This window comes from Pristiophorus japonicus, chromosome 17, assembly GCF_044704955.1.
Source record: "Pristiophorus japonicus isolate sPriJap1 chromosome 17, sPriJap1.hap1, whole genome shotgun sequence".
Taxonomy (NCBI): Eukaryota; Metazoa; Chordata; class Chondrichthyes; family Pristiophoridae; genus Pristiophorus; species Pristiophorus japonicus.
The window spans coordinates 17,872,923-17,891,319 of record NC_091993.1 but is presented as its reverse complement, the minus strand read 5'-3'; the positions used below and the strand labels follow the sequence as shown (position 1 = coordinate 17,891,319).

The 18,397-nt window shown below is 39.2% G+C and overlaps 1 protein-coding gene across 3 annotated transcripts in view; it reads right to left on the bottom strand.

The window, feature by feature from the left end:
- Positions 1-18,397, bottom strand: part of clpxa (caseinolytic mitochondrial matrix peptidase chaperone subunit Xa) — a 45,050-nt gene that overhangs the window by 16,042 nt on the left and 10,611 nt on the right. For 2 of the 3 annotated variants that reach the window (XM_070858438.1, XM_070858440.1), the window contains 4 exons: positions 17,992-18,146; positions 16,120-16,279; positions 7,459-7,500; positions 299-475 (listed from right to left, as the gene is read on the bottom strand). In XM_070858438.1, the coding sequence (XP_070714539.1) occupies positions 299-475; positions 7,459-7,500; positions 16,120-16,279; positions 17,992-18,146 (534 nt within the window). The remainder of the gene's footprint in view (positions 1-298; positions 476-7,458; positions 7,501-16,119; positions 16,280-17,991; positions 18,147-18,397) is intronic. The other variant, XM_070858439.1, reaches the window with a different exon arrangement.

The window sequence follows — 18,397 nt, the reverse complement described above, 5'->3', positions numbered from 1 at the left end:
GATTCACCAGGGGGAGTCAGTGCATGGTGTTTAAAAGCCAATATGCCAAAATAGTCTGAACGTACAACCATCCATCTATAAGAACAGCCAGTGATGCCAGATTGGTCACACGTAGAACCAATATTTCAGCAAAATTTCCTTCCCTCTTGTTATTCTGAGTATTCGCTTGGTCTTAAAGAACTGAAATGTTGTACAATTTTGACAACATATGCTAAACTAAAACCAGACTATTGCAGTGTGCGACCATGAAAAGATTGCCACAGCACCAGGAAGACTTAGCTTCCATTTTTAAACTGACCTGATCCTGTGGGACCAAGCAACAGAATGTTGCTTTTCTCCAACTTAATGTCATCATGAGTTGAGTCAAGCACCTCTCCTCCTCGCTTCTCTTGGGGAATCGACTGACTTGCCTGCTGCTGCATGGAAGCTCCAAGTGCATTCCCATGTGGACTGATACCTGCAATCTGCAGCAGCTCTACAAGAAAAATAAGCCTTCACATAAGAATAACAAAATCTCAATATTTTACAAATACTTCCAAAGATCTTATACAAATTGGTATTGTGGCAACATACTTATAAAATGTATTTTGCAATTGCTGATTTTTCTAATAACGTTGTAGCAATTGCATCAAATGTGAAAATCAGATTAAGCGAGAGATTTAAATAATTGGCTAACATGAGCCCTAAATACCTGTGCTAGCACAATTTTTTTTTAAAAGCTATATAAAATGAAACAGGACAGATTATAAAGAAAGATACCAGACAGTGATTTTAAAACTGTAATATAAAACTAGTGCTTTCAATGTTACATAAATTTGAATCCCACATCTATATAACTTTCAAACGCATTACGAACTGGATTTTCAGTTCTGCTCAATTTGGGGCGGTAAAGTTTCCACCCGGGAATAGTTTGTGCCTCAAGTCAGCAAAATTCGGCAGCTGGGCCCTGATTGAAGGGCAGAGCGCTAAGGGAGGCGTTACACACCTCTCTTAGGGCGCTAGGCTGGTTGAGAAAGCGAAAATCCCGAGCGAAACAGCCGACCTTGGAGCGCTCTAAGAGGCGCACGGGGAGAGAAAAATAAACCTGAAAAAAAATATTCCCAATAAATAACTCACGCCACAATATAAATCGCAAATAACTTTAAAAAAAAACAATCACACTTACCTGAGGTCGACATTACTTACCTCAGTGCACTCACTACAGCTCGGACTGCCCGCTTTCATAGGCAGTCCCAGCAGGGCGCTCTATGGAGTACTACTGATCGGGCAGTAACCAAACATTGAGCCGGTGTCGCAACCAGGGGTGTTGCACGCCGGCTCGCCTCTTCTGGGCGGTAATGCTCAGCGCCCCGCCGAAACCGGTATTGGAAGCTGGCCGCCCGCCCGGAAGAGCTTCTGCTGCCATTGCCGCCCCTCTGGGCTGCAAACAGAGGCAACAGCGAGCTGAAAACCCAGCACTAGCTCTTTCAAACTGCCTCACTTAGAATACATACTTAAAAAACCTTTTCTAATGATTTGGTTGAAAAACACAATGAGGAAAGAAAAAGCAACAATATTTAATGGGAGTGGGGAGTGGGAAATTGGGAGAAGATTAATCGACATAAGAGATTTCAGTGATGGGGAATGAAAGATTTTCCAATTGGTCACCTAGTATCAGTATCAAGCACACTCAAGGTCAGGTATAACACAGGCACAGTAAAGCCCTGTCTGAATAAAATACATTCACTGAAATGAAACACATGCTAATCCACTGCTGAGAATTTTATTCTACTCTGACAGTAAACGTACTTTCAGTTCATGAGATAAAAAGGTAGCTGGAACTAAGGTTAAAGAAATCTAAAACGGCATAAACTTTGTAATCCTGATCCAACATTACTTAAATAATCTGTCAGCATCTCTGCGACTACATTAAGAGAAGAATTCTTTCCCCCAAATTCATGCCTTTTCCTTTCCCTAATTTCATCATTATCCTTTTCTAGGACAGGGAGTTGGCTTATGACCAGCTTTGGGTGCAAAACACATTTAGAAATGGTTCAAGGCTCTCCGACACTTCGATGAACTTACCACCCCACACCAGTACGTAGCTGAGCCATACTGACCAGGCAGGCACCAGACTTGTTCCCTGATCTTTGTGGCATTAACAATTAACAGAGCAACAATCAGGGGCACAACAAGTGGCCTCAGTGACCCCCGGGGATAGTTAGGAAAATTAGCCAGGGTCCCTTTCTTTGATTGCTATTTAGCTCCCCTTCTGGAAATGTGCTCGTATGGATGCCAAATGAGGGCAGATGCAAGGTAAAAATATTCGACATTTATTGATACGGAAAGATACAGGGCTTCACAAATATACTGGTAGTACTAATTACCTAGCACTTTGCAAAACTTGGTTAAGATGCAAGTAACTTTGTTCTTCCTTCCCCAAATCTCTTATGCTGTTACTTAAGATTAGATTTTTTTTTCTTAGTTTACTTACTGTGAGGTTTCTTCAGTATTTGGCTCAGATGCAAGCCCATCCCCAAAACCTTCCATCTTTTTCTCAGTTATTTACACAATGAGATCCTTTATTCCTTCCCATTGTGGATTGCAGCACAGGTTGAAATGGTTGCTGGTGTAAAGTTGCACCAGAAAGTCTCCAATGACCATCACCTTTAACAGGTGGTCACTTGCCATGGTCTGCTGTAAATCACTGTGACTAACCAACTCAGGCCACAGTGTCTGAACTTAGCCCTAACAAAAATATCAGCACCTCTTGGTGACACAGATAACAGAACCACATTCAAACAATACTGGTAGCTCAGAATTTTTAATTAATGGCTTAAAACTGTATAAAACACCAAAAATAAATTTGAATTACCCCCATTACTTGCAAGTAATTTTTCTACACAATTGTCACTTGACACTGGTTTGCAGGATGTTCTCTGGCTATCCTATTCCACAGGAGCAGAGCAAGAACCAAACTCCCGTATCACATCTTTCTTTCACAATTTGTGCACAAGATCTGAAACTCCCCAGCCTAAATGAAGGATCCTTTTCCATGTGACACAGGTTATCATGGTACACTCTAGGTATTGTCGATCCACCACAGCAGAGTAAGAGCTGCAACTTTCACAATTTATCTCTTACAGATACAGAATTTGTTAACAGACTGGTAATTCTCAACAACTAAGGCCCAAGTGAAATTTCCAATTATGGAACAGAAGCAGAACAAGTCCCAAAGCCCAGAGAGATGGGATACCTTCTTAGACACTTCCAATGTTGAATGACTAATTGTAGAGCTATTTAGTGATTTTGTTCCAGTGTTTACGCTATAAATGTTACTGTTTTATTAACTATATATACAAACAACTATTTTAGTATCTAAATGCTAATCACAAACAACTTGCATTTATACAATGTCTTTAACGGAGAAAATATCCCAAGGTGCTTCATAGAGATGACAAGCAGTAATAAAGAAGTTCAGAAAGATGACTAAAAGCATGATCCAAAAGATTGGGTTGTGATGGTTTTTAAAAGGGAGAGGAGAGAGTTAGCTGTTATAGCTGTGCAAACAGCACAAGGACTACACATGCTCATCAAATAAGTTGAACAATTGTCTGCGCAGCAGTGACTCGATTGAAAGGTCTATTATAAATAAACTTATCCATGCAAAATTACAGGTATTTGCGCTCCCACCAGTAAATGAATTACTAACTCGGTCAACCAACCAGTATGCCCATTTAAGTGCCATAACCTTTAAATAGACTTCATCTCATATTTCAAATGGACTCAGATATCAAATGCATTGATTAAATCTTGGGTTAAGAATGATATACAAACCAAAGTTAGAAACCAACAATACTAAAAAAAAAATCAAACGGAACAAGATGGATAGTGTAAGACAAAGAAGAATATAGCTGTTTCAGATTGCACCCATTATCCTTAAGCACATTGGCCTCAGATTTCAACCCATTACTATAAACCCACTTGAAGACACGCGTCATCTCTGCTCTCAAAAATGTATATAAATTAGATGCATGAGTGCCTAAACTATTTAATTTTTTTAGTCATAACAATATACTTGAACTTTTATACTAAATATTCTGCAAAATATAGAAGAAAAGAAAATATTTTGACCAAATTAATGTGCATGATAAAATCACTTATTTAAAACACATCAGGTGCTTATACTATATATATTTTGGCCACAGACAGTCACAACCTTCAAGTGAACAGAACTGACTAATTTGTTCCTGGCAGTTACTGACAGAAGGAAAGACTGGAGAAGTTGCACGGAGTGTCAGATTTCCCAGAGGCTGCTTGCGGGATTCCTGATTTAGCAACGAATGGTCAACTTTACATTTGGCCTTCTGTGGCTAAAGGGAGGAGCTCAGGGTGGCAATGCTATCTGGGAGAAGGTTTTACAGGTAGGAGCGGTGCGAGAAGCTTTGCTGATATGATGTGCAGACTTTTGTTTTTTGAACTGACATAGAAAGTTGCTGCTACTTTTGTGCTACTGGCATAAAACATGGAGGTTGAAGTGCCAGCAACTATGTGGTTCTGTTGTAGTCATGACTTTGTAGAGAGCTTATAGCTACCATTTGTCTTTGATATTGAAAAAAAAAGGTCAATGCTAGATCCAAGTAGACATCACATCTAGCTGGACAACTAGTTGGAGAGTTACACTGGTTTAGTGATATCAGGGCCCATCTGACTCAAACATTAAGCTAAACTTTCAGTGTAAATCCAGAATCAGGCTCAACCTGATCCCTGGAGGCAGCAGCCCAACACGGCTTCACTTTGACACCAAAGTCCAGTGTCAAACCTGGTTTATTATGTACTCAGTGCACAATCTACAACATTTGTCGATATGGCCCTCCCTGCACTGCAAGCATTTAAATTTATAACTGCTGGGGGAGGGCTCTTCACACGAGTGTATCCAAGCAAGAGCCGAGCTCTCTCCTGCTCAGGACAGTTAAAGTTCTAGCCAGGCAGGAGCAAATAAATGTACCACGCTTGAAGTTGGCAGTTAGGAGAATGGTACATCTTAGGTTAGATAACCAAGTTTGGTCAATGCACCAAAAAACTGAGTGAAAATTGACTCATAAGCAGATGCACTATTATATGTTGCCAAAGGGATCATTTTCCTCTTGATCATTTTCCTTCTGTTTTAATGGTTTCAAAGTTACTCACTTCCAAATCTTGGCAGTAAATGTCTGCAAAGTCATGGTTGAGTGTAGGGCATTTCTACTAAGATCACCGTAAAAGTTAATTACTCGGGATGGTTACAAGTTTGTTCATTCTCTGGCCAATTACGAATGCTAGTAGGCAGCACTTCAGGACCATTAGAAGCTGCAATGCCAGAGAGGAGACCAGCTTGGACTACATATAGCGGTGAGGACCACCTCCCTTCAATTAACCCATGGTGTGTTGCTTGAATCTGAAACTTGAACAGAGTTCTTGCATTCATTTTTGCTTCCCCTCCCCCATTTGCTGCCCAGATTGAAAACCCACGCTCGAGGGTCCAGTCCGAGAATCACTACCGCCTGCAACATTTATAAATGATTTTGATGACGATATTAAAAGTAAGATGTCTAAATTTGCCTATGATAGCAATTTCTGTAGGAAGGTGCAATGTTAAGAGGAGGTAAAATGCAGAGACTTATCAACTCATACAGAAATGTAGGTCAGTGCACATTGGTACTAAAAGCAGCAACAGAATTACAAACTGAAAGGTTCATTATTAAATAAGGTGAGTTATTAAGAAATTTAGATGCAATAATCAGCCAAACACAAAGAATCATCATAATGTATGATGGCAGTTACAAGAAAAATATGTTCAGATACATTAGTAGATGCAGAAAATATAATGTTGCCTCTGAGAATTTTTAATAAAGCATCAGGAATATTTATTTGGAATACAGTCACCATTCTGTTCCAAGACACCAACTTACATAAATGTAAGTAATATTAATCATAAATTTTGTTTGACTTCTTTTAAAAAGCCATTAATCTTATTGCCAGGAAAGAAACGTCAGAGTCAAGAATCCCTCCCAACTCAGGTGATAGCAAATAAAAGAGCATCCCCAATTGTCTCCATCGCAAACAGCAGGGCAAATGTGACTTCCAACAAGGCTAAGTGTGGCTGAGCCCAATGAAACAATGCTGTAGGCGGAGAATGCAGATTTGCCAGCCTCGAGTAGCTTCTGGATAGGGTGCCTCCACAGCAGCTCTAAATCTGCTTCAAGTTGCACGCCAGCTGTTTGCAATGGAGCCACCATGGGACATTACTGTAACTGACATCGGCAGACTGAAGCATTCAAAATGGAACTGCATGAATTTCTGATTCAAAGAGTGGAACGACAGAGGCTTGAAGAAAAAGAGTCAGATCAGATCCCGAATAATGGGGGTGAGTTGGATGGACAGAATGACCTTTTCTCATTCCAACATTCTTAAATTCTTAAGGACTGTCCAGTTTCAAAAGATACAGCTGTTATTTTCATGGGAAAAAAGTACAACGCGATATGGCATTAGTTTTCTCATCATGTGGGCACGCACACATACACCAACACAACGCACAATAGCAGTACTGCACTGCAGATCTGTGGAGTCAAAGACATTTTTCAATGGCGAACAAAACAATGGCTTAACATAAGGAAGGAATGAATGTTAATATCACTTCTCCCAGATGTTGCATACCAGAAAGCTAAAAATTGTCAATTTCCACCTTTTCAAAAGTTATGTTCTGTAAAGGCTAGTGTACAGATTATACTTCATGTAAATTTTTATAATCTACCAACGTGGAGATTCAACTTTATGCGTTGAATCAATTATGAAACTTTATTTCGCTAGCATAAAAATTGTGGACGGCATTTACCAGACAGAACAATCTGGGAGAAAATTACCACAGTGCTTTTCACCAGCATCGTGTATGCCTCAGATATCATGAAACAAGCAAGAGCAAGCCGTTCTCAAAGCAAGCTTTCAATGACTCTCAGAATTACAAAAAAAGTTGTAAATCATAAATGCAATCGCTGCTTTAGGCGAGGTAGAAGGTGGCAAATGGGAAAGACTCCTATAAAAATAAGGACCAGGCAGCTTTCGAGACTTGCAGAAAATTATGGACTTGTGGAAATTAGTGATGAATTTCAATACATGCTCTCTTTCCAAAATTAGTTTTCAATTAAGTTTCAGAAATTTGTTAAACATGTTCTGTATTCAGTACAATTTGCTATTTAATGAACACAGACATCTTTTCAAATGCACTTTATTTTTATTCTTGTCCTTCTGAAAGGGAAACCTCAATTGGAAACAAATTACAGATTTCGTCTTATGATCACCTGTGTCCATTTTTAGACCACCAAGGACTCTCCGTGTGGCTGGATACACAATTCAGTTAACAATTGAACTGTTTTCAGTTTCAAAGAAAGAAAGAAAAACCAAAAAAAAAAGGGCACAGGTGAGAAGATGGAGTCAACTTACTTGTAAATCTGTACTCATCCTCTCGTCTTCGGATTTCTAACTCTAGAGAAAGGTTAGAAATAATATCAAAGAGCGAACTAACTAAAGGCAGCAACAGGCATAGATGAACGTTCAATCTGCACATTTAACAAGTATATCTGTTGCATTTTGCTTCTTCACACTAGTCTACAGGCCTTTTATTATACAGATCAGATTCAGACTGGAGTCATTTAATTGTATACTGATTCCTTATGTAAATGCAAGTCTTCCTTTTAACCACCTCCCAACCCTACAAAAAAAAGTTTAAAACAATGCATACGAGTTGAGAACCACTGTCATTTTGAGGAGGGGCGGGTAATATAACTGCAGCAATGATTTCTATTACAATACAGTACAGACAAAAATTGCCATGGCAGATTAAAGATTTTAAAAATTCACGTTCTCCATATACTCCGTGTACCACAGCAGACATCAGTTAATATTCTACTGCAAAAAAAGGTCGACTCTTCTGGGGAACTAAACTAAATGGCTTGTTTTTATCTATCTAATTAGAAGTTACAACAGGTTACTCCACTGTTTAGGCAGTTAGCCACAACTAAATAATTTAAAATAAGTATTAAACAATCTACATTAGTTTTAATAATATGTGCCTTACATTTAGGTTTACCCCAATTAAATTCTGATTGGATAAAAAACACAACTTTAAAGCTCAAATCTCAGTAGTTTCTTTTTCAAACACTGCTGTACTCTACTCAAGTCACTTCCTGCAAAATTGGAACTTAAATACACTTTTGATGCATGAAAATAAAAAAGTTGCTGATATTTTTAATAAAGAGATTGTTTTTTATTTCTGTGCTCACTAATCACAAATTTGCACATGATACTAAACCGGTAGAGAGGACCTACATAAAAGGTATCGATAAAATCTGTAATAGGGCAAATCAGTAGATGACATACAATACAGACAAGTGCAAGGCACTACACACTGGAAAGGAAAATGGGAATTACTAGTATGCAGTGCATGGCACAGCTAAAGTGGAGAAAGATAGCTAGCACTTAACATGCCAAACCACAAGTGATAAACAAAGCAAACAAAATGCTGAATTATACTGCCAAGTCAGCTGATTATAAGTCAGAAGATTACTTGGTAAAACTATATATTAGCCTTGAAATTGTGGACATCCAAGGCCCCAAAATGGCAGGCAGGAATCGCGCTGCATACCATATTAGGCAAGGACAAATAAAAGGCATCCTTTACCCATGCCTGTAGTAGATGAAAGGCCCTTTGCATATGCAAAGGGGCCGAACGCCTGTTTGAGGTCCCCTCTCCAAAATCGGTTTGACATCGTAGGCTGCACCAACCCTCGGGATCGCCTACAACGAAGGAAAGTAACTGACCTGAACGCAGAGCCGGGAGGAGCAGAGCTGCTCTTCCAGACCCAACATTAAAGGAACTAATCGCTGCTCCCGATCTCCCCTCTCCCCTCAAATCTGGCAGATGGAGTATAATGTGGGAAAATGTGAGGTTATCCATTTTGGCAGAAAAAAATAGAAAAGCAAATTACAATTTAAATGGAGAAAAATTGCAAAGTGTTGCAGTACTGAGGGACCTGGTGCATGAAACACACAAAGTTAATATGCAGGTACAGCAAGTAATCGGGAAGGCAAATGGAATGTTGGCCTTTATTGCAAGGGGGATAGAGTATAAAAGCAGAGAAGTCCTGCTACAACTGTACTGGGTATTGGTGAGGCTACACCTAGAGTACTGCATAGTTTTGGTCTCCGTATTTAAGGAAGGATATACTTGCATTGGAGGCTGTTCAAAAGAAAGTTCGCTAGGTTAATTCCAGCGATGAGGGGGTTGTCATATGAAGATAGGTTGAGTAGGTTGGGCCTATACACATTGGAGTTCAGAAGAATGAGAGGTGATCTTATTGAAACATCGATAACGAGGGGGCTCGACAAGGACAGAGAGGATATTTCCACGCATAGGCGAAACTAAAACTAGGGTTCATAGTCTCAGAAGAAGGGGCCACCTACTTAAAACTGAGATGAGGAGGAATTTCTTCTCTCAAAGGGTTATAAATCTATGGAATTCTCTGCCCCAGAGAGCTGTGGAGGCTGGGTCATTGAATATATTTAAGGTGAAGATAGACAGATTTTTGAGCAATAAGGGAGTAAAGGGTTATGGGGAGCAGGGAGGGAAGTGGAACTGAATCCATGATCAGATCAGCCATCATCTTACTGAATGGAGGAGCAGGCTCGATGGGCCAAATGGCCTAATCCTGCTCCTATTTCTTATGTTCTAACCAGCCCCCACGGCCAAAAGAACATCCATTACTTTAAGGTTAACTGGCTAATTTTTAAATGTATTATTTTGAGTAACGTGTTTCAGTGAGGGAACTGTACCAAGGCTACATCTTACAAAATAAATACTAGTTGCTAGGAGCTCAAACCACAAGGAGAAATAAAGCTCTAATGGACAAAGATTATCCTTAGCATAATGCACATTCCAGGAACACTGTTTACAAGGGACAGACAGTCAAAAATTCCACAGGCAGAAAAACTTGAAACTTCACGACTAGCAATCTGTGCAGACATTTTGAACTGAAACTAAAACTGAATGCTGAGGTGTAGCAGCTCACATTCTTGGCACAAATAAGGCAGTCTGTCTTAAACACTCGCAGTCCGGCTTCAGTTATAATTTTGTAGAGATTAACAGCCTAGCTACATCTCTACTGAATACCAAATACAATGATCACAGTTTACCATTCAAAGCAAATATTGCAAAAATTTAGCATTTTATATTTCAGTATGACATGAAAAATATTTATATTATGCCGAAGATATCTTATTTTAAACATTAATGTTAGCTGTCGATATTGTTCAGCACACAGTCCATTCATAAATACCAGAAATGTATTTTAGTGCTAAACTAGGTTGACCGTGGAAACATGTGCCTGTATTACATTACTTCTGGAACTTCCATTGAGGTCATTAAAAATATTGTCTGTGAACGGTGTAAATAATTGTGGGCTGTCATTTAGCGTAAGTGTTTTTCTGAGTCCCTTGCTTGTTTTGTTTAGTGATATAAAAAGTAAAAATGACTGATTTTTTTTCTCTAAATGTCCTATTTTTTTTTTGGAGGCGCTAAATAGAAATTGAAAAAATCCGTTTAAAATTGGCACTAAAAACTGACTTTATAAGGTTTTGATGAATTGTTGCTCATGATGAGAACACAACAAACACTGGGAATGGAGTGCATTACAGACCATTAGCAAAAGGATAATTTGATTAGGTTGAAGGTTCAACTCCCACTCCAGAGGTTTGAGCACAAAAATCTAGGTTGACACTCCACTGCTGTACTGAGGGAGTGCTGCACTGTCAGAGGTGCTGTCTTTCGGATGAGACGTTAAACCAAGGCCCCGTCTGCTCTCTCAGGTGGACACAAAAGATCGCATGGTACTATTTTGAAAAAAGAACAGGGTAGTTACCCCTGGTGTCCTGGCCAATATTTATCCCCCAATCAACACCTAAAAAACAGCATCTGGTCATTATCACATTGCTGTTTGCGGGAGCTTGCTGTGGGCAAATTGGCTCCCGCTTTTCCTACATTACAACAGTGACTACACTTCAAAAGTACTTCATTGGCTGTAAAGCGCTTTGGGACATCCTGAGGTCGTGAAAGGCGTTGTATAAATGCAAGTTTTTCTTTCTTTCTAGATCATAAATAAAACATGCAATATAAATACATCTCTTAGTCATCAATGATACCCGTCAGAAGTATTACATAATGTATTTTACCATCCTTGCAGTATAGTGGCCAAACTGATTTGACACTTCTTCAGCTGTGGTTTAATATGAAAGCAATGTTAACTGTGTCTTCTACTTCATGGAATAACACTGGATTTCTTCACACGGACTTTAGTGTTAGATTGCTGAAATCTCTGCCACAGTTATTGGGGGAAAGAGTCAATACATCCTTTTAAAAGGTAATTAGGTAGCTGCTTGAAAAAGAATATTAAACATCAAGGAGAGCAAGCAAGAAAGTGAGATTTAGCACAAGGAAAAACCCACCAGTGCAGATTGATGGCGCAATTGATGTTTCTCTGCTGTAACACTCTTATGAGCATCTAATTGCTTTTTTCCCCCCCAGGTTGAGAAATTAAGTCAGGGTTTTGTCAGTCCTCTTTTGGTGGATGAGAACACCCGAACTTGTAAGCAATGGACTGTCCAGGGAGCAGAAGCAATCAGCATGCAAATAATTTTCAATGATATAACTGGAGATTATTTCTGTTGACTTTGCTCAGGAGCAGTAGCTTTTTGTCCAGTTCAAAGTTAACACTCAGGCTGCCAGAGTTAAAGCTCTTGACCATTAGAGAACATTTTATAAAGTAAAATAATTTTAAAAAGTCTACTCAAAAGTTTAGATTTCGAATACGTTGGCCGGAATTTTCAGAGGTAAGAACAGGTGAGTTGGAGGCATTGGGGGGGGGGGGGGGGAGTGAAAGTTGTAGAAATGTAAAACCAGACCCCCAACACCGTACACTGTCAGGAGACGGGTTGGCAATTTAAAGATTATAATGAGGCCTGAAGCCTCTACTTTAACCTGCTTTGCAGGTTTAACTGTGGGCGGCCGGGGATCCCGGGACTCAGAATTCCTGGTAGCTGCAACATAAGAACAGAAGAAATAGCAGCAGGAGTCGGCCATTTGGCCCCTCGAACTTGCTCTGCCATTCAATGTGATAGCTGATCTGATCTTGGCCTTAACTCCACTTTCCCACCCAGCTCCCATAAGTCTCGACTCCCCTGTAGTTCAAAAATCTGTCTATCTCCGCCTTGAATATATTCAATGATTCAGCCTCCACAGCTCTTTGGGTAGAAAATTCTAAAGATTCACGACCCTCAAAGAGAAGAAATTCCTTCACATCGCCGTCTTAAATGGGCGACCCCTTATTCTGAAACTATGCCCTCTAGTTCTAGATTTCCCCACGAGGGGAAACATCCTCTCTCTATCTACCCTGTCAAGTCCCCTCAGAATCTTGTATGTTTTAATAAGATCACCTCTCATTCTTCTGAACTCCAACAAGGCGGCATCAGCCTCGGGGAGCAATCCTTGCGGGCCGGGAGCAGCAGCAGTGCTTCCTCTCAGCCCCCCAGGCTCCCTCACCATCAGCCTGCTCCTCCCCGGGGTTAGCGTGGCGGGAAACCTGAACATCCAGGTTTTCCGCTGCCTCCCGGGTCCCCTCACACCGTGCGGGTGGGAAACAGAAAAATCCAGCCCATTATGTTCCAAGGTTTCCAAATAGGAAGACAGTCTGCAGAAGGAATATTTTATCACTGTGGAATATAACAGTTGGCAATGCCTTTCTGTACGCCACCACCCCATTATTTCTAAACTGGGGTGCTTCTAGCTACTGAGAGGCATCTAATCTGTCATGACAGGACTCCAAGTCTCACTCAGATGGAAATAATTTTAAAGAAAAATAAAAAAAAATTGTGCATAGACAGAATGCAAACGAAAACAAAGCACAGTGGGGGAAATTCTGCAGAGGGAGATCTTGCAAAAGAGGCTGATGGACATCAGCAGCCATTTTGAAATCTTCTGTATCCTTCAACAGCCAATCTGAAACAGGTAATGTAATCGGAGTACCAAGACAGAGATTCTTCTATTTGCACATACAGTATACACTTTGCTTTCACAGGAAGCTCACATCATGCTAAGGTATTCATTTTAGGTTTAAATTAGTAAGTTTTAAATTTCCCACATAAGTGCATCGTACTAACTTTTCCTTCCACCCAGCGGTCAAGATTTGTGGGCCTCCGAGGTAGGTGGCAGCCCCTTCACGCTGTTTTTTCACAGGCACAATCATCTCCCTGTGCCCAATGCTGACCCCTCCTGCAATCAGCCAAGACCAAAAATATGGCTGCATCCAAATTCTTCCACCCCATCTGCAGCCCAAGGCACCTACAACTTGCAAAATTGACTGAATCCTTTTCCCAACAGGCACCTTGCAACTGCTAATACAAAATCACTACAGCCCGTTAGTACAGGAGTTTCTACTCTTTGAATGTAGCTCATCCTCCATTTTATTAGTTCTATAGATGCAATAATTGAACCCAGTACAAACCATTACATTGAAGAACTTCTCACTGCAGCCTTAAAGAGTCACAAATCTTCCCCACACTACCATGCAGCACAAGAGTTGCGTCCTCTGATCAAGCCTCAGTTCTTTTTGATGAAGTCAGTCTATAACCATGATTAGATATCAAAAAACACTTGGTTACTCCAGGCTGGATTGCTGGGGAACCCAAAACACACCATGTGCACAAGTCAAGTCCACCAGAGTTACATCATTCACCTTTAACTTGTCCTTGTTCGGACTAATACAAGGACCTGCGGAATTGCTAATCCATCTAATCTTTTTTTCACCTTGTAGTCGGGAAATGGGATCATTGTTCAGGTTTTCAGAGGATTTTAGATCTCTTAATGTTTCAAATGCTAATGGAACAACTTAATGGCCTATTTTCAACAGCCAATAAAGTATAACACTTAAAACATGAGAGATTTTGTTGCCTGTCGAAACTGATTTAAAAAAAAATATGCATTAACCTATTTCACAGCAACAGCTGGCATGAAAATCTGCAAGGTACTCTGACAAGTAAATGCTGCCTGGGAACAGATGTAAAACCCACAAGAATGTTGTCAAAAGCTCTTCTTTAATGCTTCTGCCAAAACTTTATGAGCTAACCATTTTTGATAACCTTTTCCTCTCTCCCTCCACCCCCCTATGCCCATGTCCTGCTCACTTTGCATGATAGTGAATTACTTTGCAGATTGATACATATAAATTAACATTGTTGTTTTAGGCTACATAAACTAGACTACACAAACAATATTAACAACTGCTAGTTTTAACCTTGATGATTCATCATTTTAGGGAAATACTATATAAATATATTCTTGTTTAATAAAAGCAAACATATACATTCTTTCTTTTTACATGAAATACAAGCAGAAAATTGGCAACGCCGTTGAAATTCTTTGAAATTTGAACCTCAATGATAGATTACTTACCTTTGGTATTGTGTTCCTCATTCTTTGAAGCTCAACATACATCAGAGGATAGATCCATTGTTCAATTAAAATAAAACCACAAGAACAGTGCCCCTGCCAAAATGTTGCTTTCTGTCGATGTGCCAGAGCCACATACATGGTCTTCCCTGGTTCCCACACTGTGCAAGAAATCCAGGCTTAGAACAACCCTTGGTTCTAAGAGAGAGGCAAACTTCAGAGTGGATCAAACTTTGACAGTGTGGAATAATTTTTCAAATTTAATAAAACTTTTAATCACGGTGAGTCCATTTGCATTATGTACATGGAGGTTAACCAAATAATGAATACTAAAAAGTGGATAATTTAACCTCTCCCTTGTTTATCCTCCACAAACATCAAGATAATGGCTCAGTAATGGTAACAGAAAAAATAGTGACCTTATTTACCATCTGATCGTTTTAAAATGTATTCTAGGAACTGAAGATTAAAATGGATTATTTAGATTATGTTCCAAACGATGTTTAGTAGAGCATGAGAATGGCTATGATTGACCACCTTTCAGATTGCTCTCTTGATTTTTACCCATGAAGAAGTCATGGATCAAGCAGGCAAGGCTTTTATTTTATACTGGTGGTTGTTGACTCAGCAGTCAACTCATGACCCATGTTACATGAACTATTTAGCAATGCTACAAATAAATATCTTCAACTGAAGTTGTATTTAAGCAGAAATTGTCTTGATTGATGCAAATCTTTCATTTACAGTGAGACACTGCTGTCAAGAATGGAAGAAAAATAACTATCAGTTGACCTGCAGCTATTGTGCTTTTACAAAGTACCAGCAAAGAATGATGATGTGACTACTGTGAGGCTTAGTCAGCAAGAGATTATGCAAGGACACAGTCCCCATGATGTTGCTCGTTTGATGATGGGCATAACCTGATGTATATGGAGCATAAGTCATTGGGATGTAAAAACAAGTTTTATTCACACCAGATTGTCAATTCAGCAGGAATAAATTATAGTCATACGTTGTTTTACTTTTTATTTGATAAATGTATATGAAGATGAATCAACCCTTTCAATACCATGCAGAATCACTGAATCATGCACAATAGATCTGCAAGGATAGGAGTAGCAATTGTATATTGCACAGATGTGATTTGCAGATTATTGTTCTATTTAGGATCATCTTTTGTTGTACAGCATTTGTTAACAATGTGGGCAAATGACCTGCTTCCATGCTTCTCTAAATTATTATTTTATTTAATCTACTAGTCCATGATTTTCACCCTCTCTGGGCAAGCATCTTGCTTACACACACAAAGTTGTTGTTGATCTCCTGAGTTATTGGTCTGTGAAACAGTAAGTATATTGCTGCAGCACACTAATGCTATGTCTATTTTTTCCATTCAATAGACATGATAAAACAGCTCGATACAAAGGCAAATATTAACCAATTTGCAAACAGAATCGGTTATTCTTCACCATCCCTTCCCAATAATGTTGCAAAACATTAATGAACTAGAGACACCAGCATTTCCGCTCCAGTTCAATTCAACACCATGAACTGTAAAAGTCTAAAAGTGGTCAACCGATTTGTTCAGAAAGATGTAAAATACTAACCCCGAGGTGTTAGGGAGGCCTGTTTTTCCACTTCTGTTTGCTGCCTCAGACTAGCTGGAATATTGTTGTAAATGCGCTTGTAATGGTTGTACACAGCAACTGAAAGCACTTTCTTAGCATAGCATTGACCAACGACGTATTTATCGAGATAACTGTATATCTGAAACAAAATTAAAATCAGATTACGTTGAGAATATTTCATCAGCAATGAGACTTTTGAACATTAGCATCTAGTGAAATGCAAGTATACAAGGCAGCAATAGCCTGGATAAAATTGAACACATAAGACTAGGAGTGAGTCACACAAGGATGGAATAATATAGCTCAATAAAAGATTCAGTATGAATGAATCAGTAGTAATCCAGGGCACATACATCATGACATTCAACTTGCTTGTATAACAAAGATGTCATCAAGTATAAATATACCATGGGGAGTGGAGAGGAATCACACTTAATCTAGTGTATTTTAAAGCTGTGATTTGCCTAATTCATAACCTCAAATGACAACCAGTATCATCACTTCACGCTATTATATAACTGAAAAGGCTGTCTTCCAGACTTAAGTCAAGTGGTGAGGTACTGGCAGAAGCTTGGACATAACCACCATTTTTTTCCCTCAACTAGCCTTTGTTGGAGAATGTTCATGAGGGCAAAAAAATGGTGGTCATGTCCACGGCCAATGCAATGTGATTAGTGTAGTTGAGACTGCAATAAAAAGACCATGTGTCCTAGATGTACGGCATGTTAACAAATGTACACACATACACTTACATACTATACTTACTCACTCGTGGACCACCCATGGCATTGGGAAGTCAAGAGGTCAAATGACTTGAACGTCTGATTTACTGCTGCACACTGCTTAACACAATGTGATCATATAGTTGAAGGAACAATGGGCTAGAAATTAGCCAGCTTAATGCACGTTTTGATGCAATTTTTTCGCATTAAAAGTGCTTTTTTGTTATTAAAAGAAACCTAACAAAATTGCCCAAAGGTGAAGAATGACAGTATCGAAATATTGCCAAAAAGCAGATTGCCATACGTTAAAAATAGAACCGCCTAAATTTGGCTGTTCGACGAACCCGTCCTCGGGTGAAAAAACAACGCATGAGAAAAACAGGCGTTGCAGCCTCAGAAACGTCGGTAAGTAGGAAGACCTACAAAAAAGGTAAGCCGAAGTTTTTTTAAATTCTTTATTAGCAATTGATTACTTAAGGGTATTGTTCATGTTTTCTGATTTTTTTATTTTTGCAAATTTTTGTATGTTTTCTCCTCTGTAATTTGGCAATATTAACCTCGCCGTAAAATTAGCGAGGACAGCGGTTTCCAACACGAATCCTCCAGCAATGCTGATTTTTATTGACAGGCGTATTTTTGGGCCAAATTTACCCAATTAAAAAATGGCGAAGTTTTTATTCTTATTTTTCCACAAAAATGACGTTAAAAAACAAGTATCGACAGGCTGGTGAATTTCTAGCCCTAGAATTATTAAAACTACAACACTACATTCTGTGCACACACTTTATCATATGAAAACAAAAAAACCTATGCACTTATCAGAAAACGGGAACTGCAAGAATGAAGTTAACCCTGAGCTTGCTTTAGTTCTCTGAGTCAGAACAATGAGGCTCAAGTCCCATTAGTTCATAATCTAAGTTGACACTTCTGTACAGTACTAAGGGAGTTCTGCAATAAGGAAACTCTAACATCTCCATCCAAATGAGTAGTTGTAAAGTTGTCTCTCAAATTGTGTCTGAATATCACTGCCATTTCAGTTTGGCAACTGTTCCTACCTTGTGCAATGTTACTAGCGAACAATTAGCAATCCCATTACAATTATACTACACAGTACATGCATATATTTTACCTTTTTTGGAGGTGGTGGTGGTTTCTGTTGGAAAGCTAACTTTACAGCTTCTGCTGCTGATTCCGGCTCCTTGTTTAAGTTTTTCTTGGAGTCTGCTTCAGACAGTACCACAAAAAAATGGTGGCATTTTTCACATTTCACAAAGCGAGTTGAAGCTGAAGATAAAATAATAAGACTTCCTAAAACATGTTTCCAGAACATCAACTTTGTCGGTCAGCTTCAATTTGTGTCATGTTAAAACTTGCTGAATATTGTAAGATGTAGGGAAGCACATCAACTATTATTATTTCCATCCAAGCTTTTGACCAGTTTCGATATTTCAGTTTCCGTTTCACCAAGAAGTTACCAGACCCCTCCAATTTTCCCAAATTTAATAAGCGTCTGTCAGTCTTCTTCTCAATTTTAT